At 40.8% G+C, this 26700-nt stretch overlaps 1 protein-coding gene across 1 annotated transcript in view; it reads left to right on the top strand.

Annotated features, from left to right (window-relative positions):
- Nucleotides 1-24910, top strand: part of CNKSR3 (CNKSR family member 3) — a 61690-nt gene extending 36780 nt beyond the window's left edge. Inside the window, exons 3-13 of the mRNA XM_074580455.1 lie at nt 3881-4083; nt 5499-5586; nt 8440-8481; nt 10343-10462; nt 12190-12249; nt 14964-15032; nt 15786-15932; nt 17449-17573; nt 20103-20311; nt 20789-20878; nt 22397-24910. Of these exons, the coding sequence (XP_074436556.1) occupies nt 3881-4083; nt 5499-5586; nt 8440-8481; nt 10343-10462; nt 12190-12249; nt 14964-15032; nt 15786-15932; nt 17449-17573; nt 20103-20311; nt 20789-20878; nt 22397-22695 (1452 nt within the window). The 3' untranslated portion in view covers nt 22696-24910. The remainder of the gene's footprint in view (nt 1-3880; nt 4084-5498; nt 5587-8439; nt 8482-10342; nt 10463-12189; nt 12250-14963; nt 15033-15785; nt 15933-17448; nt 17574-20102; nt 20312-20788; nt 20879-22396) is intronic.
- Nucleotides 24911-26700: the final 1790 nt, after the last annotated feature.

Below are 26700 nucleotides of genomic sequence, written 5' to 3'. Positions count from 1 at the left end.
ATGACCGCTGGCTTCAGCCTGTGTTTTGATGAAAGCAACTCTGATGTTTTAAATTGGGAGCGGTAGGAAAATGTAATGTGTTCTTTGGTTTAGGAGCAACATCTAAAACCTTTTGGTTGCTTAAATAATATGTTAAATATTGTAGCCTTAGTCCTGTAGAAATATTTCAAAAAAGCCTGCTAAGCTTTGCACTTCAACTGTGAAGGCTGTTTGGTGTGCTGCCACACTATGAACATTCCTATCTGTCCTGAATTGGGGCTACAGCTCTGTGACAAGTTAAATTAATCCAAGTCAGCTGCTGCCTCCCCCCCTCCCTGTCCTCTGATTAGAGATCTTTGGTGCTTGCACTCACCTGACCCTGAGGTGAGCTACTTCAGGGAGCTAAACCAGCTGAGAGCACACTACAGTAAAAAAGGGAATAGTTTTTTTTTTAATTGGTTAGTTCCTGAAACCATCCCTCCCAACAGACAGGACACTGCAAGTGAAGGAGCAGAAAAATAGCAGAATTAGGTGGTATGTGTGAGGCGGTCAAGATAGTGTCAACTTGGACAGAAACACTACTATAGCTGATGAAGGGGCATGATGTTTTCTGTGTATTAGAGCAAACAGGTGAGGAGTCTGGCTTGCCCCTGGAGGAGAGGTGGCATGGGTTGCAATCGTCCATTGTTCTGGGGAAGTTCGTCCTTCAGGGCTGATCTGTAGTTGGAGAATTCAGTTACCTGTACTGAAAAGCTGCATGCACCCTGTTGTGCTGGATAGGCATAGTGCTTAGGCAAGACTTCTCCTAGAGGGCAAACTGCTGGTTTAGATATCTCGGGTGCACTCCATAGAGTCTCTGGGGGAAGTTGTAGGAAAGCTTAGTGCAGTGACTGAAGGGTTGACTGTGATGTGTTTCTGATTAGGCTGTTGGGAAGACCAGTTGCAGTCATAAGCTGGAGTCCCTATATGTCGAGAGGCAACACCTGTGTTGCTGAAGTCTACCTCAAAACTGAGAACTACTAGACAGAATTATTTCAAAACTAGCTGAACTGGAAAAGTCACACTGGACTGACCCACTGTATAAATAAGGTGAAAGAGGTGTGATAAGGACTATGTGAATATTTTTGGACCAAACCCAAAATCTGGTCTGTTATATCAACACATGTCCTCTTAAATGCTGGGGCTATTTCTAATCGCAGACACCTACAGGTGGTGGGCACAATTTCTGCACCTGAATGACAGAAAAGAAAACCTGGAGATACTTAAATATATGAAGACTCTCTCAAGTTCTGAACAGAGTGATTAGGTGGTTATACCACTGTACAGAAAAAAATCTTTTGTATTTTCTGTCCCTTTATGGAAGGACGGGGGTCAGCGTCCTCCATTAACTCCCCTGCTAAAGGGGGACACTTCTGGAATATGGCTGCTTTCAAATTCTTGTGGTCACGGGAACTTACCCCACATCTAGACTTGTTAGTGAAAAAGCATTTCTCCAAAAGTAGACTAAAATGCAGTGTCCTGTGAGGAGGAGAAAATTAACTGCAAGAAATACATCTTGGTGTTGTGTGTTGTTGGTGTTGGGTTTTTTGTTAAAATTAAGAAGTGGTAAGTTCACACGTGACAGTCTGCAAGTACTTTAACGTTGTTTAGTAATCCAACTCTTTCCCTCTCTGTGATCCTGGAAAATTTAAGGATATCCTTTGCTGTTGCAACAGTGGCATTTTTTTTAATTGGATATATCCTCTCAACCCCTACTCCTGGCTGCACTTTAAGGGTACTTCCTTGCCAAGAGCCCTCAGGGGAAGGAGGGAGGCACTTATGTAACTTCCACCCACTGGGATCTTATCCACAGGAGGTAGCGCTGAGCAGCTGCAATCTCTCCATGCACTGGTGGGTTTCTTTTGGGGCAAAGATTCTGCTTCGTCTTTTGTTAATGACTTAATCTAAGATACTCCATCCTGTTTTATGGATGTCTGACCGTGGAGGGAATGGAGCCACAAGCCAGCAGTATTCCCCAGCAGCAAAGAAGTCAGCGGCATCCTGCGCTGTATGAATTGGGAGCATGGCCAGGAGAGGGAGGGAAGTGATTATTGCCCTTTACTTATCACTTGTTAGTCTACGTGTGCCCCCTATCCCAAAGTACAGGAAAGACATGGACAAACCAGAGCAAGCTCAGTGGAGGGCCACCAGGTTGGTCAGGGCTGGAGTACTCACCTGTGAGGAGAGACTAAGGGACTGTGACTTCTTCAGCCTGTGGAAGAGATGGCTTCAGGGAGGCCTAATGGCAGATCCTGAGCAACTACTTGTTGTGGGGGACAGGGTTGGCAGGGTGATGAAGCTGGGCTGTTCATGGTGGTGCATGGCAGGAAGATGAGAGACGAGCAGCAGTTGAGAGGTTCAGGCTGGGTTTAAGGAAACACTTTCTCATACTGACAACAGTCAGATGGTGGATCAGGTTGCCCAGAAAGGTTGTGCAGTCTCTGTCTTTAGAGGTTTTCAAGACCTGACAGGATAAAGCCCTGAACAAGCTGGTCTGAGCTAACAGCTGAGCCTGCTGTGAGCAGGAGGTTGGACTGAAAGCTCCTGAGCTCCCCTCCAGCCTGGGTGATGCTGTGATCCTGAGTGGAGGCATTGGGAACCCGTGGAAGCTTGGAATTGAATGGAATTAAGATTTGCTTCAGTTGCTTTAGTTTTTTTTGAGGTGGAAAGGAGAGAGTAGGTAGTATAACTGGCTAAACTATGGAATTTGGAGGTTGGTGACAAGCATCTGCAGCAGCAAGAGAATAGGGAAAGGCAGGGGCTTTTTTGTATTTTTGCGTGGGGGAGTTTGTTTTGGTGGGTTTTGTGGTGTGTGGTGGTGTTTTGGTTTTTGTTGTGTGGTTTGGTTTTTTTGTTTGTTTGTTTTGGGTTTTTTTTTTTAAGAAAAGTAGAAATTTTCACTCTAAAAGAGCTAAGCGTTGCCTGGGACTTAACTTTCAGAAGATGCCCACAGAGGTTTTGCAAGGTGGGATAACTCAAAAGCAAAGATGCTCAGCAACATATTACCACAAAATTCACACATTTGTACACTGACAGCAAAAAGAAAATCTTGATTACAAAATTGAGTTGCCTTCGGAACAGATACAGTATAGCATTGCTGACATGTTTGGAATGAGATGACCAGTGTGATGCTTAACACAATTGGGTTTTAATCGTGCAGAGCGTGGTTTGGTTGTGTTTGAATTTATAAAGTTGAACTTACAGGCAGGACTTACAGATTTTTTTTTTTTGGTTTCAAAAATTTTTGTAAAGAAGCCGTTGAATGAAAAATAGGGCATTTTAATTACGATGTGTAGTGTTAATGCAGCACAAACTTGCAAATAATTGCACTGCTCCAATCAAAGAGCACAGTTACTGAAAACTTGTGATCCAAATATTTATTCCAGCTTTTGACTGTGAAATTACATTTGCTTCCAGTTGATGTTTTTTATCTCTTGCCAGATTAAATTTATCTTTAGTTGTGAATGAAATATTACTTCAGTGTTTATGTTCTGCAGTATAGAAAACATTTTAAGAAAAAACAGCATTTGCATTCCTTTAACAAAAAGAAAAACAATGCAATCCTGTTACTCCAACTACATTTTGAAGGTAAGTGATATCTGATCGGATATTGGGACTTCATTCTGGTTGAAAAGTATCCTCAAATCTCATTAATATCAGAAACTGAGGGGGTTTGGCACCCACAAATTATTCTTTAGAGGCTGTAATGTAGAACAAATCTCAGATGGCATTTTTTCCAAAAACCAGAAAAAAATTGGACAAATCCTCAGATCTTTCATCCCATATGAATTTGTAACTTGTGGTATAATAACTAGGAGGACTCAGTAGGGAGATTTATCAAGCTTAATAATATTCCTTGCAGAACTATGGCCTTGAAACAGACAATATGAAGAACCTGGTTCTCAAGCTGCGAGCGTCATCCAACAATCTGCAGAATTACATTAGCAGCCGTAGAAAAAGTTCAAATTATGATGGAAATACCTCTCGCAAGCCCCCCAATGAATTCCTTACTTCTGTGGTAGAGCTTATTGGTGCTGCTAAAGCCTTGCTTGCGTGGTTGGACAGGTAAGAATAAAATCTTTATACTTTAATTTACTGCTATGATGAATTGCATCTCCTTGTAGGGCAATTTCTAGATGCTTGGGTGTAAAGATTTTCTTGATCTTGCTCACACCTTTTTTGGTGTTGCCAGAAGGCCTGTAGTGGACAAATTTAATCTGTGATATCTACTCTTGCACTTCCACTCGTGTGAAAACCAGGGAAACTGTTTACATTGCATCCAAACTGGTATTATGAAAGTGGAAGTCTTCCCATTCGGGTCAGTTTCTCATACATTCATACATGTTCCTCCTCTCCCCTTCCCACTTTCTAAATTACTTGTCACTGGCAGGTCCCTTTCTAAAGGAATTTGTAATGTTCTGCTGAAATCGTGGCCTTAGCTCTGTGATTTGAAAACTGAGCCATGGGAGAGACTCTCCTTCTGCCTGTTTTTTTTTGGTGGTGTTTTTTTGTTTTTTTTTTTTAATCCCCCCCCCCCTTTTTTTTTTTTTCCTGGCAAGAGCCAGAGTTGTTTTGTGACAGCTGCAGCGGAAGCAAACAGGCAACAGGGCCAGTCGGATGCTGGCAGGGATGCTGTCCGTGATAAGAGATGAACGTGAATTCTCAAGCCCCTTGCCAGCTTTCCTGAGAAGGAAGGTTAGGAGGAGAGCTGCAGAGGGACTGGCAGCAAGGAGAGCTTTTATCCTTCAATATCCCCTTTCTCCAGCAAGGAGTCCATTCTGTGTCCAGGCAGTGACATTAACAGCTTGTGCCTCTCGCCTGTTCCCTTCCCCTCACCCTGTTGCTGGCAGTTTGCTCTAAATTTCTTCTGCAACTCACTGTCAGCAAGATGGCTGGCTTGTCTAGTTCCAGACCTGCTGGGGTTGCTTCTGAACGCCCCTTCCGGCCCTTTCAGCTGTCGGGAGGGTCTGAGGTGAGACTCTAAAGCTGCCCTACATATAATGATCCTTTTCTAAGACTGAGCCTCACTGCACCTCTCTCTAAAATGTGAAAATCCACTTTTCTTCTTCTAGAGAACGTTTTTTTTTTTTTTTTTTCCCTCTCCAGTCTGACCTTAGTAGCCAAAGACTTGGAAGGTAGAAATATACTCGCTGGCAAACCCAAGGGTGTAATTTTTACAACACAGTCAGTGTGATCTGATTTGAGCATGCAGCTGAGAGAAGTGTAGTTTGGAAAACTGACAGTTTCTTCTGGCTTTGCTCTCTGAACTTGCTTACCGAAAGGCTAGATATTCACCAATTTTGGCGCAAGGATGGAGAGGCACTATGCAGTCAGGAGTATTTTTGTTGTAAAACTGTGTCCTCACACTTGTGTGGATGTCAGAATTACAGCTCTTGCTCTCACATGCTATTCCTCACTGATAAGGTAGGATAGGAGAAGATTTGGTCCCTTCAATCTAAGGGGGATTTTCTCTTTTTCAGGACCCCATTTACAGGTATTGCTGACTTTTCATCAATGAAGAACAGAATCATTCAGCTCTGCTTGGATCTCACTACTACTGTTCAGAAGGTCAGCTGACTTCTTTTCCTCTTTGCTTTCCAAAAGGGAAGGAAGGGGGGTGTTTGGAGAAGTAATGTGCTTTCTGCGTGCAGAGTTCTAGTTGGAAGGCAGATCTGGAAATGAAAGCTTTGAACGTCAGTTTCAGTTGTCCATTTTTCTTAGTCATGTTGTGTCGTGTCCCCCCCCCTCCCCCCAATTTCCAATTTTGCTATTGCTGACAGTGGTTTAAAGGCTACCCATATTTTCTTGAGCTTTAATCAGAAGAGGGTTAGTTTTTGAAACAGTTGGTCTGAATTTTAAGATTTTTCAAGTTCCAAACAACATGTTGAAAAACAGTTATCAGTGCTAACTCTAAACAAAAATATGACTCCGTTGGTTATTATACCCATGCTTGCAAACTCCTTAGGTCTTGTCCCATACAGAGCGTTTGAGCCATCAGATGGGAAATGCTGCGTGAAACGGAAAGAGCTGCCACCTTTATGATACAAATCCTACTAACTAGGCGGCTTCTGCCCATAGCATGAGATCAGTGTTTTGTTTCGAAACTTCCCATTTATCTGCTGTGTGATGAGCACTCATATTGGTAACACTAAAAGAACACGTAACAACTGTGGCAGTCTTGGCAAATGACATCATTTTGCTTTCTGAATAATACTGCCTGTCTTTGAAACCATTCTGACAGTGGGCCACTCTTTTGGCTGTGAAACACGGTGTGCAGGCGTCAGCTCCTGCCGAACTTGCTCATAGCCATTAATCTGTGGCCCTATGTTGTTTGAACTCTGAAGAGTCACTTCCTGTGACATGGGTGATTCTCTCCCCGTTTTGGGGGAATGATGTCAAAGGACAGAAACATCCTGTGAATCGTCAAGCTATGGTGATACCCAATTATATCAGTTGGATCATTGTGAAAGGATAGTGTCTGGGTATTATAAGTTCAAAGGCGCAGAAGTTTGGCTTGCTGCTGAATGCCCTTCTTGTTTGGGCGCTGTGTGTGTGCAATTGCAGAAAGTCAGTGATTTACAGCTACAGACTTAACAGATTGTGAAGTAGAACAGTAAGTATTTCTAGCAGCAGATGGTGTTCACCCAAGAGTGCTACAGGAACTGAGATATGAGATTGCTGAACTGTATTAATAAAACTACTAAAAATGGTGCCTAATCTGTCCGTTAAATCAGCCTTTGATGGCAGGGGAATGGAAGTTGGTGAATACAACCCCAGCCTCTTAAAAAGCGTTAGAGTACTGCTCTGCCAAATTGATATGAGCTATAGTAAAGAATGGGATTGGTACATAAGAGAAAAAGCATTAATGGGGGAAGAATCGACGCTGTTTTGTACTGGGACACTGCAGATACATTGGAATGATCCGACGGAGTCTACTGACATGGAAGAGATAAATACAACTAAAAAAATCTTTAGGTGAGTTTTTAGACTTCAGAAGTATTTCTTATTAGGGAACTGAGTGTAGGAATAAATGGTCAGTTCTCATAGTGGAGAAAAGACCAGTGTGGCTCTTGGGGAACCAATGCTGCACCGCATAATTGGTAATGATGTGTAAAAGTGGGTGAATAATAAAGCAATGGAGGAATGCAGTAAGATTCCAGTTCACTTTAATGACAGCTATATAGATACAAGGAACAGAGTTTACTCCACTGTTTCTTAAAGTATTATTTTAACCTTAAAGTTTGCCATAAAAATCAGTGTAAATAGAAATGGAGTGAAAGGACTTTGCAATGTTGAGCAACTGGGCTGCATGATGATAGGTGACATTCACTATTGATTCACACAGATGAATTTAGCAGAGAAAAATTATGCTGATGCACAACGATGGAGTCTAAACTTTGTAGTAGTGTTCAGGAAAAGTCTTGAAGCCTTTGGTGACAGAATGTAAAAAGCGTGAGCTCAGTTCCTTGGTGGCCATTAAAACAGTGAACAAGGTGTTAAGACTTATGAAAACATAAGAGAGAACATAGCTGAGCTGTTTTATATATCCCTGGTGTGTCTGTATCTGGAGGACGTTTTTTTTTGGTTTTCTGTATTTAAAAAGCACAGACTAGACCTAGGAAGGGACAGAAGTGTTGAGGATGGTTAGAAATATGGAACCACTTCACAGCTCCTGGATGCATCTCTTGGGCGTTGTGTGGTAGTTATGCAGGTTGAGATGTCAATGGCAAATATCATTAAACTTGTTTAAATGCGTGGGGGTTGGGGTTTTTCTCCTTATAGATATTGTAAATCTTGTTACATTATTTACTTGCTGTTTTAACTTTTTAATCTGAGAATCTAATACCATTCTGTATTTGAGCTGTTCTTGCAGAAAACAATGATGACTTCTGTAGTCTGTTACGTGAACTTGTTTCAGTTCAAAGACTTTTGTACCTGGGCTGTGTAAATAATGCTTTGTATGCAGTCTTCTGGCCCTCAGGAATGTCATCGATAGCATATTTTTAAAAATCACTTTCCTTGCTGTTTTTAACAATGTGTTTTAGATCCATTTTGGTGCCTGGGACAGAGGAGTGCCCGAGTAAGGGTTTATCGGTGTAAGGCAAGCTCATGTTCCTGGCCTTCTAAGAGTCTAGTTTTATTGTGCAGGGTTCTGCTTTTCTGGAAGAATTTGCTGCTGTAATTGAATCCCATGTTCTCTTAGTTTTCAAGGTTTATTATTGCTTTCTACCAGGGCCAGAAAATAGTTGTTTAACAGTACATTTGAGCCCTACTGGGTGAAACTAATCTGATTAATCCCTGCAGCATAAATATCTCTATTTCAGTTTGAGGTTAAAGTGGCAGTTTTGCAGTGTTTTCAGAGATGATGTGTTTATACGTTTGTTGGTTAACGTAGGGCTTGTGTTTTTGGTTTGTTTTTAGGACTGCACTGTGGCTGACATGGAAGATAAAGTTCAGACTGTAGTAAGTACACGTTTCTGTTAAAACTCAGCTGCCTGCACTCACATTTATTTTGGTGACTTCTATGGTGACTGTACTGACAACAACTTTCAATCTGAGACATATAAGCATATCATGCTAGTAAACATTGTTATGGGCCATTTTGTGAATATTCTTTACTGTAGAGAAAAGCAATGAAATTGTAACAGATGGGAGTCAAGTATTCCTTGAAGCTTCATTGCAGAGCTATTTTTTTTTTTTCCCCAAGAGAATCTAGACCTCAAATTTTCAAGGGAAGGGTAGTACTGTAGAAAGTTCATAGGCTAAATAAACCAATTATGCCTGCGACGTGTACTTAGTGCCTTCATAAGCATACACCATGCCTTATAAAGCTGCTTCATGTAAAAGAACTGCCCTGCCACAGAACCGAAGTTTGGTCTCTGATTGTACTTGAGCTTGAAAGATCTGAGTTTTCAGGGCTGTTTGAAGCAGGCTTGTGACCAAATGAGGAGCGTAATGGAATGCTTTTTATATTTTGTAACAGTTAATCATCGCTTCCTGCTTTTGACATGAACCAGGCTGTGGTCTTTGATAAGGCCTTCCGCTAGCTCATAGATGCTTAGGAATTTAGTAGCACAATAACTAAAAATAATTTTGTCCGTAAATAATGAGACCACGTAAAAGGGAGTTTTTTGCATCTTTCTTTTTCCATTTGTGCACACCCACTTTGGAAGTAGGTATTGTTGTTTGGAGTTCCCTTGTTTGAGCAGTTCCTCGCATTCACACTTAAGCATTGTTTTGATTTATTTTATTGCTGCTCTATAAATCTCATGTAAAACAAAATAAAACAAAAAACGTTGGAACTATTGTTTCCAGGGACCATTGTAATCCAAACGAATGTCTTCCTACAAGACAGCTCCCCCCACCCTGTAATTATATATATCCACTTCGAAGGATTTAAACCCCTGTGAAAGGTGGCTTACAGTGCTGATTCCCAGATTGTGTATAACTAACTACTGTACTGTATACTAATCCTCCCTCCCCTCTCCTTTAAGCTTTTGTAACCTACTTTGAATTTCAGCATTGCTTCAGTTAATGTCAAGACCCAGAACATACTGTGGGGCATTAGTGAAATTTATGAGTGTAGGGACAGCACAGATTTGTGACTGTGATTTTATTTTTTTTTTTTCCCCCTTCTGATTAATTCGCTATGCTTCTAGTTAGAAGTTCTACAAGACAAAGCCATTCTGCCTCTGACTTTACTGCCATGCTCACACAAAAAGTCAGAATTTGCCTTTAGTTATGACGTTGGCTTAGGATCAGTTATGTTTTGGTCAAAAGGAAATATGACCCTTGCTTTCGTAAGCATTCCAGAAGAGGTCAGCTCAGAGGCACAGTGGAAAGAAGTAATGCTGAAATGCTTTAAGTGCTAGATGTCCTACCTTATACTGTAAAGATTTGTGCAGATAAGTCAGTGGCCAGCATCTTTTTTTTTTTTTTAATGACACATGGCCAATTTTGTTCTCATAGCAGAAATAAAGCACAAAGTGAAAAACTGTCAGTTGGTCCCACAAGGAATCATCAAAATGTTTCAGTATTTTAATGGATTATATTTTGGTTAAAGCAAACAAACCCCCAAACCCATTACTTTGCTATGTTTTGTGCATTTATTTTTTTAAACAGAGGATGTGTTGGCCTCTGTTGGCGATGATGAAGTGGCACTAATGGTGTAAAATAGATCTGTACAAACAATTTTTCAATTCTTAACTATGCTTTATTAGTGGGACAAGTTTTAGAACTAATTTCACTTCCATTTTTGAAAAATGATAGAGGAAGAAGTCAGGAGAGAAATTTTGTAACTGTTTTTTGTCTGTTCTCATTGTAGGCCAAGACTTTAAATGGCATTTGCGATAAAGCCATCCGATCAACTACAGATCCATTGATGAGCCAGTGTGCGTGTCTGGAGGAGGTTCATTTAACCAACATTAAACCCGGGGAAGGCCTGGTAAGAACTGATTCTGGAGTGTCCTGATGTCCCAGTGTTTAATAGGTAGTCTTGTGAGCCGCTGCGTGTGTGTGTGTATAGCAAGATATTTCAAAACTACTAATATCCTATGGGGAACGGAAAGAGGCATGGGGAGAAGCTCTGAAGGTTAATTGTCAGTTGGTGTGCTGGAGCGCCTGCCAGAGATGGGTATGCATGTTAATATGCTTGATCCCAAATATAACTTTTGATGAAGTGTTGCAGGTTTGTTTCTTAACCAGGTTATTGGGGCATTTACAGATGCTTGTGAAATCAGACATTTTATTTTCGCAGGTTACCTTAACCACCTGTTTTTCGGGCAGGGGAGGGAGAAGGTAATGAGAAATGGTGTTTGCGTTTCTAAAAGACACGTATTTGTGTGCGTTTATAGCAAGATTGTGAAGAACTTGATGGTTTTTGAGGGTTGCTGTTACCAGGAATACGAGAAATCCTTTTAAATGTTCCGAGGTTGTGTAATATTACTGAATCTAGTTTGTTCAGTGAATGCTGCTTAGCTGAGTGCAGGTTATGAGAAACTGAGTTTGAAATCTTGGTGGATTTTCTGGCTGGGGAACAGGCATATTAGAATGAGTTGGAGGGAATTTAAATTCTTAAATGTAAAGACCTCCTGGTCTCAAAGGCAGAAGAGAGGAACGCTTTTAGAGGAAGGTTTACAGTCTTACTGTGCTATGTAGTTTTACCTAGGCCACTGGATTTGACTGAGTGCATTCTTCTTTGTTAATGCACAAGCTACAATGAAGCAGAGTCAGCCTAGCTTGGACCAAGTGAGAAATGAGGACATAGGTGCACACAACTGGATACCAACAAGCAAACAGGGAAGGGAATTGGCTGGAGAGGAAGGGGCAAAAAAATATTGTATTTTGCCTTGTACTTCTAACCATGTGTGGTAACTTCAGGCAGATAAAGCTGCCTAAGACTGCTGAATAACATCTAGTTGTGTACAGCTCAGTGTGAATGCTTCTAACAACAGACGTAGGTAGGAAAAGTAGAGATGTGTTTGTTCATAAACGGTGAAACCAATGTACTGGTCACATCTTGTGGGGAAATCTGTGCAATTACTAGTTAATAGACTGTTGGTGATTTTTAATTTGGTGTTCATATGGTCAACACCTACTTCATCTGTATTTTTCCTTGCATTTATACCAAGCATTAACAAATACAGCCACAAATACTTAGTTCTGCCAGAACTTTCATTGCTTATGTCAGCACTGTGGTTACAAGGCAGTCTGTATATTGACTTGCCAAGAGAAATTGTAGAAGAACATGTAGGCAATATTTGTAGCCCAGCTGTAAGTGTGCTTTGTATGGAGAGAGAGCTGATGACCATCTAGTAAAACCTGTAATTCTCTAGTGCAGACAGGGCAGTAAAGAAATAAAGTTTTCTTCAAGGCCAAAGACCAACAAGGCAGCAAGCCCAGGTATTACCAACTAAGACAGTGTTTCTAAATTGCATTCCATATATTAGTTTTTTCAAGTCATCATAAATATTATAATTAATTACAGTAGAAGTGATCTGTGGAGAGGTTTAGAATGTTGTGATATTAGACCACACACTTTTCTAGGGCAAATGTGTGAATTGTTAAGTGTTTTTAATAATGTTTTGAGTCTGTTGCCAGCAGTTGTTTAATCAGATAAGTTATGTGGTTTTTTGCCTTTAAACTTGTTTTTCATTTTCTGCTTACATTTAGGGAATGTACATCAAATCAACTTATGATGGATTACATGTAATTACTGGAACTACAGAGAATGTAAGTGAAGTAAATGTAGATTAACTCAGGCTATATGGGAGTAGCTTTGAGTTAGTTTGACTTTTTTACTGTTTTTCCCTGATACTACTACTTTAAATACTTTGATGCATCATTTGTTTATCCACAATTTGTAAATATTTGTGTCTGTATGTTTCACTGTTAGTCTAATTAAACCAGTTTCTGCAAGTACACAAGCTAGTTCAAATGCTTGGCATTAAAATAATTGCTTTAATAAGTTACTGTATCTGTTGTTCTGAGCGCTTGTGGTATCTTGCTTAACAAAGTCTTGAATGTATTTGCTCTCTGCTGGCAAAGGCAATCTGCCCTAATGGGAACACTTAGGTGGTAGTGTGCTAAATTCAGTAATGAGTAATGAAATCAATGAGCTGTCCAGTGACAAAATTACCTTGCACTGTAAAAAGACTATGAAAAAGTAAGACTTTAAGAGTGGTCTGTTGGAAGGAAATGGTTGGCATGATAGGCAACTGTATTTTTTGCTGCATATGGTTGCTTGCTTTATTCTGACACTGTGAGTTCTCTGTAGCTGAGACTTTCATGGGCAGTTATTGCAGTGGACCTCTGGCCAGCAGCTGAGTCTGTGGTGTTGTCAGACATGGCATGCTACACGAGCAGTGGCTGAAAGAAAAAGGAGTAGAGGAACTTGGCTGCTGCAGCAATGCCTTTTTTCTTTTTCTTTTTTTTTTTTTTTTGTGAATAGGAAAGAGCCAGTGGTTCTAGTTGTACCCCTGCCAAATCCAGGGGCCAGGGAGGAGTGGGTGGAAATCTGTGCTTGCAGTTCAGAGTGAAAACCAAAAGCTTGTATAGCTTTTATGCTATTGCCCTGGCATAACTCTGTATGGGGTCTGAAACATAGACCGAGGCCACTTTATCACCAATTGCAACATCTGATAAATGTGAAAGAATCCAACACTGACTGCCGCCAAACTCCCTGTGCATCTAGATCTCATTTTGGAGGCCAGGAGTTGGGGCTGTATTGCTTCTATAGCTTTGAGTGTTGACCTAAGCTTCCACCTTTTTTTTTTTTTTTTTTTTTTTTTTTGGAGTACTGGCTCTTCAACACTAGCTCTTCCTTTGGGGAAGCTCTTTCCTTTGGAGCAGCAAAGCTTGAGAAGTGACAGAGCTGCAAACAACCGGTCTTTCTGGTGGCATGGGATCAGGCTGGGTCTTAGCTCAATTTTCTTGCTAGGTTTGAAATGATATTTTAGTAGCTATCCCCAGAAGCTGGTGACTTGGAATACAGTGGAATTGCACGCCAAAATTAACAGTACTGTACATTGGAAGGACTGGGGAAGTCTGTGCATTTGATACCGTTCAGCCAAGAGGATTCCTAATTTGTACCTCCTACTTGTGACTTCCTGCGTCACGTTCACCTAGATCTAAACTTTGCTCTTTTCTGTGTTCTCACAATGCGATTGCAGTGTCTGCTGTGCTTGCTGGCACTTGTTGTAGGACTCCTCTGTGTAAGGGTCCCCCACCCTCCTCCAGACAGGCTGTTGATCGCCCAAAGGACAGCTTGAAATGAGCTTTGTTTTTCACGAACTTGACTTTGGCCCAGCATTTTTTCCTGATCTTGGTTGACTCATATATATGCAGCCTTCCACAGAAGCATTTCCTCTCAGAGGAAGTGAGAAGACAATGAAGAAATGGGGTTACTCATGATAGCTGGAGCCTCCCACAAATTCCCCCATGTTGTCTTCACTTGTTGCACTGTTTATTCCTACACTTCCTCCTAATAAAAAAGTTACTTGAGCCTCTGAAGGTGTGATGATGAGGAGAAGGGAGTCCTTAATCGAAGTGCTTAGTTCTGAAGTCATTAGGAAGACTGGCCTGGTGCCAGGTGGTTACTCATGGGGTGGGTGGAGTGGGAGGAGAAGTTGCCCCGTGATCAGGGTGCAATATACCAAGGTAGTATGCCCGTGCACTTTGGGTGTTGTCAAGGCTGGTCAGAGTTGGTGTGTTAATAGCAGTGAAACCAGTTTCAATAACTGCAGTGGTAGCTGGTGTGTGGCACCAGCTGTAGATAAATCTAAATAAATATTGACACATTTAGCTGTTCCTTGCTAATGGTTTCCTACCTGTCTACACACACTTGATGTGTGCAAGCATACATTTTATCTGTTAACCTTGATGATGCAGGCAGGTAATTCCACATTAAAGTTGGTATCTCTTATTTAGATTAGGAAACAAAAAGGGAAAGTCAAATAGATTGATTTTGTGGGTTGGAGGGTTTTTGGTCCTTTGTTCTGTACCTTCAAAATCTTAGTGTATTTTTTTTTAGAATCAGTATACGCTTATTTAAAAGCTAAGTTTAAGAGAGTTGTTGTTTTAGGAGTGAAGTCTTCTTTTCAGTCCTCTCACACGGCTGTCTGAAACTACAGCACAAACTGGAGGCAAAAGGACAGCAGAGACCGTCCCATGACTTAGGTACAATTTGGCTTGTGACAGTTGTAGGCTATGCCTTCTCCCTTTCCCTCTAGTTCCCCCAGTGTAAAAAATAAATCGTAAGTTGTATTTGTTTTGCATTTCTCAAGTCATCATTACATTCTCAACGATGTAATGTGTGATCTATCTCTGCAAAAATTTTCATCGCTGCTCCTCGTTATAGATACAGCCTTTGACTTAGCTTGGTGAGGGTTGTTATGGGAGGGAGGAAAACCTGCTGAAGTACATGCCTCTTGTTTTCTTCTTTATAGTCCCCTGCTGATCGTTCTCAGAAGATTCATGCTGGTGATGAAGTGATCCAGGTTAATCGGCAAACTGTGGTTAGTAATAAACAGGTTTACGTTTATCTTCCCTTAAACTTGCTCTGCAAAGTTCACTCCCCACACATTTTGAATGGATGAGGTCAGGAGACGGTTCTAGTATTTTCCTGTTGAAGTCTTTGAGGCTTTTTAACATTTTGCTTTCAAGACAAATTTTACTTGGATTTGAAATTATTTCTTTGCGGTGTTTTGATAAAATAAATATGCAATATTCTGTGTTTAAACACTGTCTGCATCACCTGTTATATTTAAGGCCTGATTTAAAATGCATTGTTAAAATCTACTGGCATGCAGATAAAAACCGCTTTAAAACACTCAAGTATTTGTCAAATCGTTTGCATCTGGGAACGTAGATGGAAAAAATGACATTTTTGCTTAGCGAAGGTAAGCAATGCCTTTCAATGTGAGAAAGAAACATGACAGTAGTTGTTCACTGTGAATCCCTGTGTTACTTAATTTGACCACATCTATGCATCCTTTTAGGACTGGAGCTGAGGTATAAAGAGCATTACTTAATACCTCAAAGTTTAATTTACAGCTTAGAGATCTTTTTTTGAAACAAAACAAAGATGATCCTTCCAAAAAAGAAGCTTTCCAATTTTTTTTTCCTGCATTCTGGCTTTTTTGGGTCTCTCTTCTCTCATTAAGTTCATGTTAAAACAGACAGTTTGACTTGGGGGATTTAGTTTTTTTCTTGTTTGTTTGCTTTCAGAAAAGCAATGCTAGATAAAAGATGTCTTTATTCTCTTCCAGGTTGGATGGCAACTAAAAAACCTGGTGGCAAAGTTGCGAGAGAATCCTGCTGGAGTTAGGCTGCTGCTTAAGAAACGTCCCACCGGCTCTTTCCATTTCACTCCTGCTCCACTAAAGAACCTGCGCTGGAAACCACCCTTGGTCCAGGTGAGAGGCTGCCAGCTCAACTGTAACATCGGGATGGGAATGCCTTGGTTGCAACATGAAAAAGAGAAATACCAGAAATGCTCCCAGGGACTCATGTTTAAGTATAGGTCAAGAAAGGTTAAGTGAAATGGCTCTGTCCTCTTCTGGTTCTTAGATGAAAGGGAAAATGTTCCTGTTTTTGTTTTGTTTTGTTACCCTCGATAGTGCCCTCTCGGTACACAAAGGGACTAGGTGTGTTGAGCATTTTAATCAGTCAGCATGCCACTGGGAGAACTTATCTGAGGCAAAACTGCTGATACGTATGGAATTCATCAGCATAGAGTAATAAATGCTTCCTCTGTTAAGCAGAGTATTATGTTTTTGCCGAAATAACTTAGATTATTCTGTATATTTGTCCTCTTTTTAGCCTGGTGAAGGATGGGAAAGAGTGAGTGTTTTTTCAAGAAGTTATACAAAGTACTTATTTAAATAAAGATTTGGTTGTTGGGCAATTCAGATTAGGTAATGAGCAGACAGAGAACATGAAGTTAATACATCAAATAACTATGTTGAGGAATGACATGTTGTATTAGGAAGCTTACGGCTTAATGCCTACAGGAGGAAATAACCAAATTGACTCTAAACTGATTACCTGAAATAAAGAAAACCAAGGAGAATTCCCATTTCTACTTCTGTTCTGACACAAGTGACTACAGCTGTGAGGAAAACTTATCAACCTGTGAAATACCAGTGGCTATTGCAAGTCTTGAGGCAAGCAGATTTCTCTCAAACTGGGTAGAGGATGCACGCTTAAGAGGCAGATGCTTGTGCACGGGTGCCATTAACTGAGTGGCCAGAGTGAAGGCCTGGGCAGGTCCTTGACAAAAAGGGGAGGATGCAGTTCTCTTGCCTGACAAAGCTAAAAGGGTCCTTCAAGCCTTTGCTCTCCTAGAGGCAGACAGGAGCCTGGCAAGATACTGGGAACATACAAGTGCGAGCCACAGAGAGCTAAATGTCAGACTTGCTCAGATGAGCGATACCAAATATATTTTTCCTTTGCTTCCCTTACCCTAGTTATATCACTTGATGCAATTTGTGGTGAACTTTACCACATTCCTGCCTGTGCCCGTGCTCCCGCCCTTGGATTGTATAGAATAAGGGTAGTGTGAGCTGGCTTTGTAAGTGTTGCAGATCCTATCTGTATTTAACAAATTGCATACTTTTAATGGATCTAAAAATAGAAGGGGGTTTGTCTCTATTGCTTTTTCTGTCTATGGAATTTGCAGGAAAAATAGAACCGGAAAGAGCAAAATATTCTTGAGCAATGCATTACCTGTGATGGAATTTCTGTAGGAGGGACTGCAAAGCTAGCCTAAACTGGGGGTGAAGGAAAATGTAAATGCTAAGAGTTTTTAATGTGTTCATGAAGCACAGAAATAGTTCACTAGGGGTTGAAACAGTACTATTGATTATTGAATTATCTTTTTGTGAACGATAAATCAGTGCTCAGATGTTTGATAGCTGTCTAACATTTCAGACCAGCCCTCTGCCAACTTCAACCCAGTCACCAGAAAGCACCATGGATACCTCACTGAAAAAAGAGAAGCCAGCCATTTTGGATCTGTACATACCACCTCCACCAGCTGTTCCGTATTCTCCTCGGTATGCAAATAAATATGCACTACTGAACAAAAAACTCCTTTATAACACTTGTTTCTGAGCTGGCTTGCTGTCAGAGCTCTGTGCAAATTCGCTTGAGGAAATTGCAGATCTCGCAGACTTTCTTCTAGTTGCTTAAATGCATACAATTTCTTAAGCTTATGTTTAAATGCATAAACTACCAGGATTGTAATAGATTTTATTATTAGAAGGTTGTGTGCCACATAGATCAGAGTTGTTCCCAAAACATGAAGGGATGTCATCCCTAGTTTTGTTGTGGGGTTACGTTTTTGATTTTGTTTAAATCTGACGGTACATAGCAAGAAGTCATTTTTGTCTGTAATTTTTTCCACTGTTTGTTTTTTTTTTGGTGTGGGTTTTTTGTGTGCGTGTTTTTTTTGTTTGGTTGGGTTTTTTTTAGCAAGTTAAGTAACTATTGTGGGAGTTAGGATAGAAAAGAACTTGGCTTAAATTTTTAATCTTGCAAGCTGTATAAAACGAGAATGTTTCCACTGAAGGAAAGGGAGAGTCGATTATTTCAACTTTATTTTTTTTCTTGCGGTGTAAGCTATAAAAATGCAGACCTGTGTACATAAAAGAGGTGGGGTGGGGATATGGTATGGTTAGCTTTTGTTTGTTTTCAAGTCCATGTTGACTTGTGCCAGAACCCTGGCGGCTGATATGGGAAGGTGATGGACAAAAGGGTTTTTTGCGGGGGCGGCATGCTTCCTGGCCTGTCCTGACACTTAGTGTTACATGTAGATAGCCCAGCATAGTAACTCTGACCTTTTGCTACAGGACTCGCATAGGAGGAGATCTTGCCTCCTGTCATGTAAGGCCTGATACAGACACAGAGGTTGTATTACTGCAGTCTTCAGGGCAGTACTGGAGCAGGGGGAGAGGACTTCTTCAGTATGGGGTCTCTACTGAAGTTAGATCCACCTTGATCTGCTGTCTCCCTGTCTTTCATGTTTATGCCTGCTCAGTTCTTAAAACAAAGATTAAAAATAATCAAATTTCTTAGTATAAAAACAAGTATGTAGATTTAACAGCTGACTTCAGAATGCCCTGGTATTTTCTTTAAATCGTTACATTTCAAGCACATCAGTGAATTATGTGCTTGTGCTCAGTTTGTTTTATCAATTTAGGAAAGTGTCACAAAATTATATCTAGCTTCAGATGCCTTTAGACCTGAATCTGTGTTGACAAGGAAGGAAATACCAATGCAAGTTGTAAAACTTGTCCTGGATGATGTGTGGAAAGGGGAAGACTTCTTGACTTTGACTTTTAAAGAAAGCAAATGTGGGAAGCTGTGGCAGCCAGGAAGAGGAGAAAGGGCAGTTGTCTTGTCTTCTGTTTGGCTATTTAATTTCACCTCTGCATGTTTTTGTCTTCTCTTGAAACTGTGGTGCATTTGTGAGGTCATTTCATTTTTTCCCCCCTCATCATCCTGTTCTTTTCCCTTCCTGCCATGGACCTCCTCTGGTCCACACTGAGGAGGCAGAGAGCGATGGCTGGTTTCCCTCCCCACAACACAGTCTCCACATGGTGGTGTTGTAGGAGAGCTCTCCGTGTACATACGGTTGTGGTGTAACACTTCCACGCTTCCGTGCAATTTTCAGTCCCTGAAACTCCATAAATAGCTCTCTCCATTCACTGAGCTCTAGCATTGCTCTTGATGGAGAGCTGGAAAAAGTGGTATGTGCTGGCCAGGGGGCTGTAGTGAATACTGGGGTATGTATGTGCTTAGACAGTCAGCTGTGTATTTTTATGCCTGACTTGGCTGATGGTTGCTTCAAGCAATAAGATTGCAGCATGTACAGGGAAGGATGGGGGGAAAAAACCCAGACAAATCTTAACTTGGAGGGTAGGTTTTCTTCCAAAAGTACTTACAAGGACTGGTTCTAAAAATGGCTATTTCTGGCCTTTGGAATGAAGGATTGCTCTGGGAAGGGAATTCCTGCAGAAATTGCTCAAAAATCATATGTATATACACTATGAATTTATTACTGAAACTCTCAAGGGGGTCTCACTTTTGGATGGAGAGAGAAGGTGGTGATTATCCAGTGGCATTTATTAGGCTCTTAAAATGACTGAAAAGCGTAGTCCCACGGATGGAGGCGATAGGTGTTGCCATTACACAGAGATGGATAAACCTATGCATGCACTCCTCTGTCATAACTGCATACTGAACAGGCAGTGAATCGTGAGCTTTGATACCCTCAGGGCACAAAGGTCCCATTTCTCAAAAGCTTTTTCAGGGGTGATACCTCTAAAATTCTCCATGTGTTAAATTACTGGCTCATTAAAAGTCAATTAGTATGAGGGAGGTATCTTTCTTTTCTCCTTGGTGAATATGTTTATAATGAAGTCTTCCATCACATGACTTGGTTATATTTTTTTTAGCTTGTTTGCAACACAATGACAGTTGTCAGGAGTGTGACTTAATGACTAGAAGTATATTTCAAACCTGCTCGTGTCTGTAGCGTGAAACTCTTTTAAGCTACTAACTGAAGTGAAATGTCCTTTCAGAGATGAAAAGGGGAGTTTTGTATATGGAGGAGGCAACAAACTCAGTCAGCCACTACCTGGGTCCAAGGGCGCCGAGTCTCCCAATTCTTTTCTGGATCAGGAGAGTCGAAGGCGAAGGTTTACTATTGCGGATTCGGATCAGTTGCCTGGGTATCCCATCGAAGCAAATATCCTACCAGCCAAGATGCGGGAAAAAACACAGTCCTATGGTGAGTTCATTCCTCTTTCATTACTGCTGTTATGATAAACGCTTTTGTCTGTTTGGAATAATTTGTGTCAGAAAACTGCTTGCTAGTCTTGATGGATACTGAGGGCAGTCTGTGCAAATTGTGAATGTGAATGAAATTCCACATCTCAAATAATTTCACTTAAAAGCTGTTATTTCTTTAATGAATGTCACCCAGCTGGGCTCTGCTGCCACGTTTGGCCACTTCCATAAGTATCTTGGTTATAATTTTTGGTCATTATGTCCACTGCTGCTGTAAATGAGCAAGAATGTGGCTGTTCAGTCTCAGCACATTGCTTTCTTACATATCACCAGTGGAAGTATCTTGAAATATTTTTTTCTATAGCTTTAACTGATTTTTGCTGCATCTCTCCCTTTGCTTAACTGAGAAAATTATCAGTCTAAAAGTTGGTTTCCTAAAATTTATGTAATTCCTCATAACATTCTCTGTTGCCTTTAGGAAAACCTCGTCCTTTGTCAATGCCTGCGGATGGGAGCTGGATAGGAGCCGCAGAACCTTTCTCCAGGCCACGAGCACCAGGGAGAAAAGGCAAGGGTTTAGGTCTTGTCCCTCTTTCTTGTCCCTTCCATCCAGTTCACCCCAAGGAAATTTTGGAGAGGAAGTGTCTAAATTAGGAACAGAGGATTAGTGTTTGCATATTGCTGAAATGATCCAAGATGACAGTTGTTGATTTTAGCAGGAATGCCAGATGGTAGTTGTGAAATTAGTGAGGCTGTTCAGTGCTGGGCTCAAAATTTTGTTGTCCCGTCTTAGAATTCTTGTGAGCGTTAAAAGTAGGCTAGAATGACTGGGGCAGACCTGTACTTGTCTCTTTATAGCGCAGGTCTACCATTTTGCTCTTACACATATCCCTTTCCCTTTCTTCTGCATTTAATATTGTTCAAAATCTGCTTTTTTTGATAAGCCTTTCTGTTTGTTTAGATCACTGTGAAGGCTGTTGCAGAAGCAAGCTTATTCTCAAAAGGAAAATGTAGGGCCTTTTAGGAGTTGCTTTTTACTGCAGCTGCTGTTTGGAAACAACATATTCTGCAGATGTCACAGAATGGGAGAGAAACAGAAGCTGATAATGTTGGATGTTAGGTTGGGTGGCTTTTCTTCCTTCCCCCATTGCCCCTCTCTCCCTCCCTCCTTTTGCATCTGAAAGGCTACTAGTCCTGTTAGAGTAGGAAATAAGAAAGGATGACTATTTAGTTTATTCTTGAAATCAGTTATGAAAGCTGATGTGTAATTCAAGGGAAAATAGGAGCTGAATTCTATGAATTTAATGCAAAACCAAGAAGCACCAACCTGGAGGGATATTAGGAACAAGCTAAGTAACAAGTCTAACAGAACGATCACCAGGTGGCAGGGCTGGTTTTTGTATGTATGGTTTCTGGTTGGTTTTGCTTTTGCTTTTGTGTTGGCTTTTTTTAACACTTGAAATGTACTTAAGTGTTGCAGGCTTGTATGTAAGCTGGATCAGAACAAAGGCCTGTCTAGCCCAGTAGGGTGTTTCTAGCAGCAGCTGCCATGGTCAGGTTTCTAGGGAAGAGTAAAAAAAGAGATAGCATCACAAATCAATGGTCAAAACCAGGGAAGTGCTTACATCTTTATCTGCAAAATTAATTTCTGTTGTCCAGAGTAATAGTTGTAGCTTTTAAGTTAGTCAGGAGTTACACTCAGATAAAAGTGGATTCAACTCTGGTGTATCAGCACCTTCAATGACATGTTACGAGAACGTTTGTTAGGTCTCGCTCATGATAATGATTTGCAAGAGGGTAGTCTGTACTAGTGGGGTTTGGGGTGTGTGAAGCTGGAATTTAACAGTCAAATGGTATCCCCTCTCTGTGTGAATTTATTTTGTTGCTCTTTGTGTTGCTTAAAAAATATTGAAGATGTGAAAAGCCATAAATCTATTGACAGCTGCTTATGTCCAGGCGTGTTATGAAAGGTAACTAAAATCTGGGCAATTTGACATGTAACCAGAATCTTTTTATAAAAATAGAAAGTGTTAATGGAGGGTTTTGAAGTCAGCAATAATTGGTTTTCCTCCTTCTGTTCACACAGGTGAAGATGTCCTCTGCAGGTACTTCAGTAATGAAAGGATACCCCCAATCATTGAAGAAAGCCCCTCCACACAACACCCCCTCTCAAGGCCAGTGTCTGACAAGCATTTAGTGAGGGGAACGGATTATATTCGAGGCAGCAGGTGTTTTATGAATGCAGACCTCCACAACAGTGCAACAATTCCTTTTCAAGAGGAAGGTGCTAAAAAATCCTCTGTTACATCATCCACAAAATCTTCCTCTGCAGAGCCTTCGCTGCTGGTCAGTTGGATCACAAGACTGAAATTGTTGACTCATTGACTATTGTTCACAGGACTGCTACCAAGTGCCTTTGCTCATCAGTCAGACTTCTCTACTTTTCAGCTTAACTGATGCATAGTGACTAATGCAGTGTTCTTTTCCTGGAGAATCTTACATTTTTTGCTTCTTTGTTTGTGATTTTTTTTGATGGATCAGAGGGTTTCATAGTGCAAGGAGGGAAGAAAGAGAAAGATCAAGTTCCTCTTTGTGGCCAAAAGCTGAGAACATTTATTCCCCTGGAAATGAGTAAAATTTCAGTGATATGGAGGCACATGTCACCCGAAATCTGCATACTGACTCAGAGGAAATCATTGCATTACCATTAAGTCCAGTGGCACTTCATTTGTCTGAATGCTCAGAGGCTGGTGCAACTGGTTGGCGTCAGAGTATGTAGAGCTCAGCAAAAGTTGTGTTACTCTCCTGGCCAGGAAAGATAAGCAGGGAAACAGCAGTTTCATGCAAATTAGTGATGCTGTTGCAAGTACTGCATGAGATCAACCTTGTGAGGAAGAATTACTAGTGTTGCCATTCTTTCTCTGATATCCAGAGATCTTAGGAAGTCTTAGGAAGAGAGTTCTCTTATTCAGAGATCTTAGGAAGTTGGACTAATTTAATTATAAATCAATCCAATCTGATATATCATCCATTTTATTGAAATCACAGTACAAATAAAGAGTGCTGAACAGCTGCAGTGCTCATCTGTAAAGATATATGGATTGCTACAATATGCCAAGGAAATGCATCTGTAGAGGTGGTAAAAGAATATATATTTTTTTCCTTAATTGTTTAAGAATGATTTGCTGTTAACCAAAGTAAGCTTTTAAAGACAGTCCTGTTGGACTTTTGAGAACTTTTACAGAGGTTCAGTTTTTGAATGATGTGTTGTTTTTATGAAAAATATGTGCTATTATACATTACAATTGTATGACATCTTGCTATTTTCTATATAGCTCAAACCTTTTCCCCTCCAGAATTTTAAAGTAGCATTGGGTATTTTGGGAGGAAAATAAAACTTGTTTAACAAAAGAAGAGGATATTAAAGAGGTATTGTTTAAAACTGAATGTACATAAGATTGTTAGTATGCAAACAGTTGTGTTTAAAGTAATTTAAATGTTAAATATAGTTGTATATATTTTTTTCACTTAAACAGATACAGTTTGTACCTTCCTGTCTGCGGTACTGGGCACAGGTTAGTCAAATGAAAAGAAAAAGAAAGTCTCTTCATCACTAATGAATTATAAGACTAACTATTTTTGTAGATGATGCATTGCCAACAGCCTTTACTCCTTTGGTCTTGCTGAAGAAAAGAAGAATAATTTGTATTTAATAATTGATGGGGAAGGAGGGAGGTTAAACACTAGCTTGCACTTTGGACTGAGACAGGAATCATATGCGATAACACAAGTGTTAAAACCATGCCATAATTCTGGCTGTGAAGATGTGACCACTCCGCTGCAACAAGTTAATGAAGGTGTGCTGCAGCCCTGCAGAGACCCAAGGTGTTAAATTATGTTCTCAATTAATTATGTTTGATTCTGACTCACTGGTGATTTAGGTTGGGCCTGGTTTGGAACTTCTGGATAAAAGTAGATTATAATATGGCTGTCTTGTCCCACTCTTCTCCACCCCCCTGAGGCGGCAGTCTGTACTAGAGATGTGGCCAAACACAGCTGCAGTGTGTTGAGTCCTAGACCAAGACCAGTTTGGTCCTGCCTCTGAGGAGAGGGATGAAACTGTCATGTTGTAGGCACTGTGTTGTAATATAGTCCAGCCCCAAACTGACTGAATTGTTTTAATTTAATCTACTTCAATAACTTTGATTTAAAGTCAGAGATGTTGTCTAAACAAGGCTCTAAAATAGACTTTTTGCTTGTCTTTATTGTCCTGTTTTCCATGGTTTAAAAATGAATGGGGAAGGATATACTTTGGTGTATGCATTCATGCGTGTTGGTGTGGAAGAATTTATGGATGCACTCAGTTTCTTTGGGTTGTGCCTGGGCACATCTTAAGACACTGAATTTTCCTGCCTTTCTTTGGTGAGGTTGTCTTGAAGTTCTAGGCATAGTGAAATAAGCTTGGCCTAATGAAGTAAACTTAAATCACTGCAGCTATAAAGCAAGAGGAATTTGTAAGCATTTAGGCAATGACACTTTCAAAATCTGCCTTGTTGCCTAAATACAAGCTAATTTCTTCACCCTCCCCCCCAACCCCCCCAAAAAAAAAAGACCCTACAACCCAACAGCCCAACAAATCCAACCAACCAATGTTCTCTCCATGCTCCAGCATCCTAACCATCCTGAGTTAAGGTACTGAACTGAACCTTCTGTCAGTCAGTCATACAGATACCAAGAATTGATTGTCCCGGGAAAGCGTTGCCTGGCTCTTACGAACAGTGGAAACAGAGGTACTTTTCTGGAAATTACCAGAAGTGGTATTGCAGTTTCACAGAATTACAGAATGGTTGAGGTTGGAAGAAATCTCTGGAGGTCGTCTGGTCTAACCCCCCTGCTCAGGCAGGGCCACCTGGACTTGGTTGCCCAGGACTATATCCAAATGGTTTTTAAATATCTCCAAACTCCACAATCTCCCTGGGCAACCTATGCCAGCGCTCGGTCACTGTCACAGTAAAAAAGTGTTTCCTGATGTTCAGAGGGAACCTTCTGTGTTTTAGTTTGTCTGTTGCCTCCAGTCCCATCACTGGGTGCCGCTGGAAAGAGCCTGGCTCTGTCGTCTTTGGACTCTCCCTTCAGGTACTTATACACATCGAGAAGATTTCCCTGAGCTTTCTCTTCTCCAGGCTGAACAGTCCCAGCTCTCTCAGACTTTCCTCATAGGAGAGGTGCTTCAGTCCCTTCCTCATCTTGGTGTCGCTTCAGTGAACTGTCTCCAGTATGTCCATGTCTCTCTTGTACTGGGTAACCCAGAATTGGACACAGTACCCCAGATGTGGCCTCACCGGTGCTGAACAGAGGGAAAGGTTCACCTCTCTCAACCTGCTGGCAATACTTTGTCTAATGCAGATGAGTTTCCAGTGTAAATTAGCCAAGATCATTGAAAACACAGTTGTACATGGTTTTGCAATCAAAAAGGCAAATAATATTGGGGTTTTTTTTGCCTCTCTTGAGCTTTATTCATCACTGTTGATGGACTTTTGGCCATTGGAGTGTATGTATGCAGAATAAATGTAGCAGAAAACGATATACCTGTTTTTGTTGGAAAAGCTGCATCCTTACTACTGTGAACTTATGTGCTCCAGTAAGCTACCTTGACTTCTTAATATCCTTGTCTGCAAGTATTGCTTGCTGTATGCTGCAGATCTTTTTATGTAATGTATGGTGTGTAGGAGTCTTTTCTGGGAAGCTGGCATTTTATTGGCCTCAGCAGAGAGGGTTTCTTTTCCCCCCTCTGATTATCATATGGAAAAGCTCCAATATCTGTTCTCTATAGTAATAGGCTATTCTGGGTTGCAGTTATGAATATTGGACATATGCACTCTTCCCCTGCCTCTCTACCTCTTGCGACTTTTTAATGCAGTGACTTCACTTACGGGAACAAGCAGTTTAACACAGGGACCTAAAATATGGCCATATCTCTGTTTTTTGAAACGTGGGGGAGATAAGTGCAATTGAAAGACCTATGAGAGCAAACTCTAGTTTATAGATATTAGACAGAGTAGAGCTTTTTGCTTCCTATGCTGGTGACATTGGTTACTGAAAACCAAATGCCTCAAGAAAACTTAAAAGAACAATAAAATAGATAGCTGTAACTTTAAGCACTTGATAATTAAACACCAGACCCCTTTTTCCTTTGCCTGTATAGCTTTCTAACATATGTAGCTTGACCTTCTTCCAAATGTCTGCATCTGTTTAAAGACCTGATCTGATCTTGCTACACATGGGTAGCTGTTAAGGCATTGACTGTAAGATTGTCCTCTATTAGAAACTTTTATCAGCTGTCGTTGGGCTTTATGGTTATGCACTCGTTCACTCTCAAAAACTTGATTC

Source organism: Larus michahellis, chromosome 3, assembly GCF_964199755.1.
Source record: "Larus michahellis chromosome 3, bLarMic1.1, whole genome shotgun sequence".
Lineage (NCBI taxonomy): Eukaryota > Metazoa > Chordata > Aves > Charadriiformes > Laridae > Larus > Larus michahellis.
The sequence above is the reverse complement of the archived record's forward strand: the minus strand, read 5'-3'. Positions and strand labels throughout refer to the sequence as shown.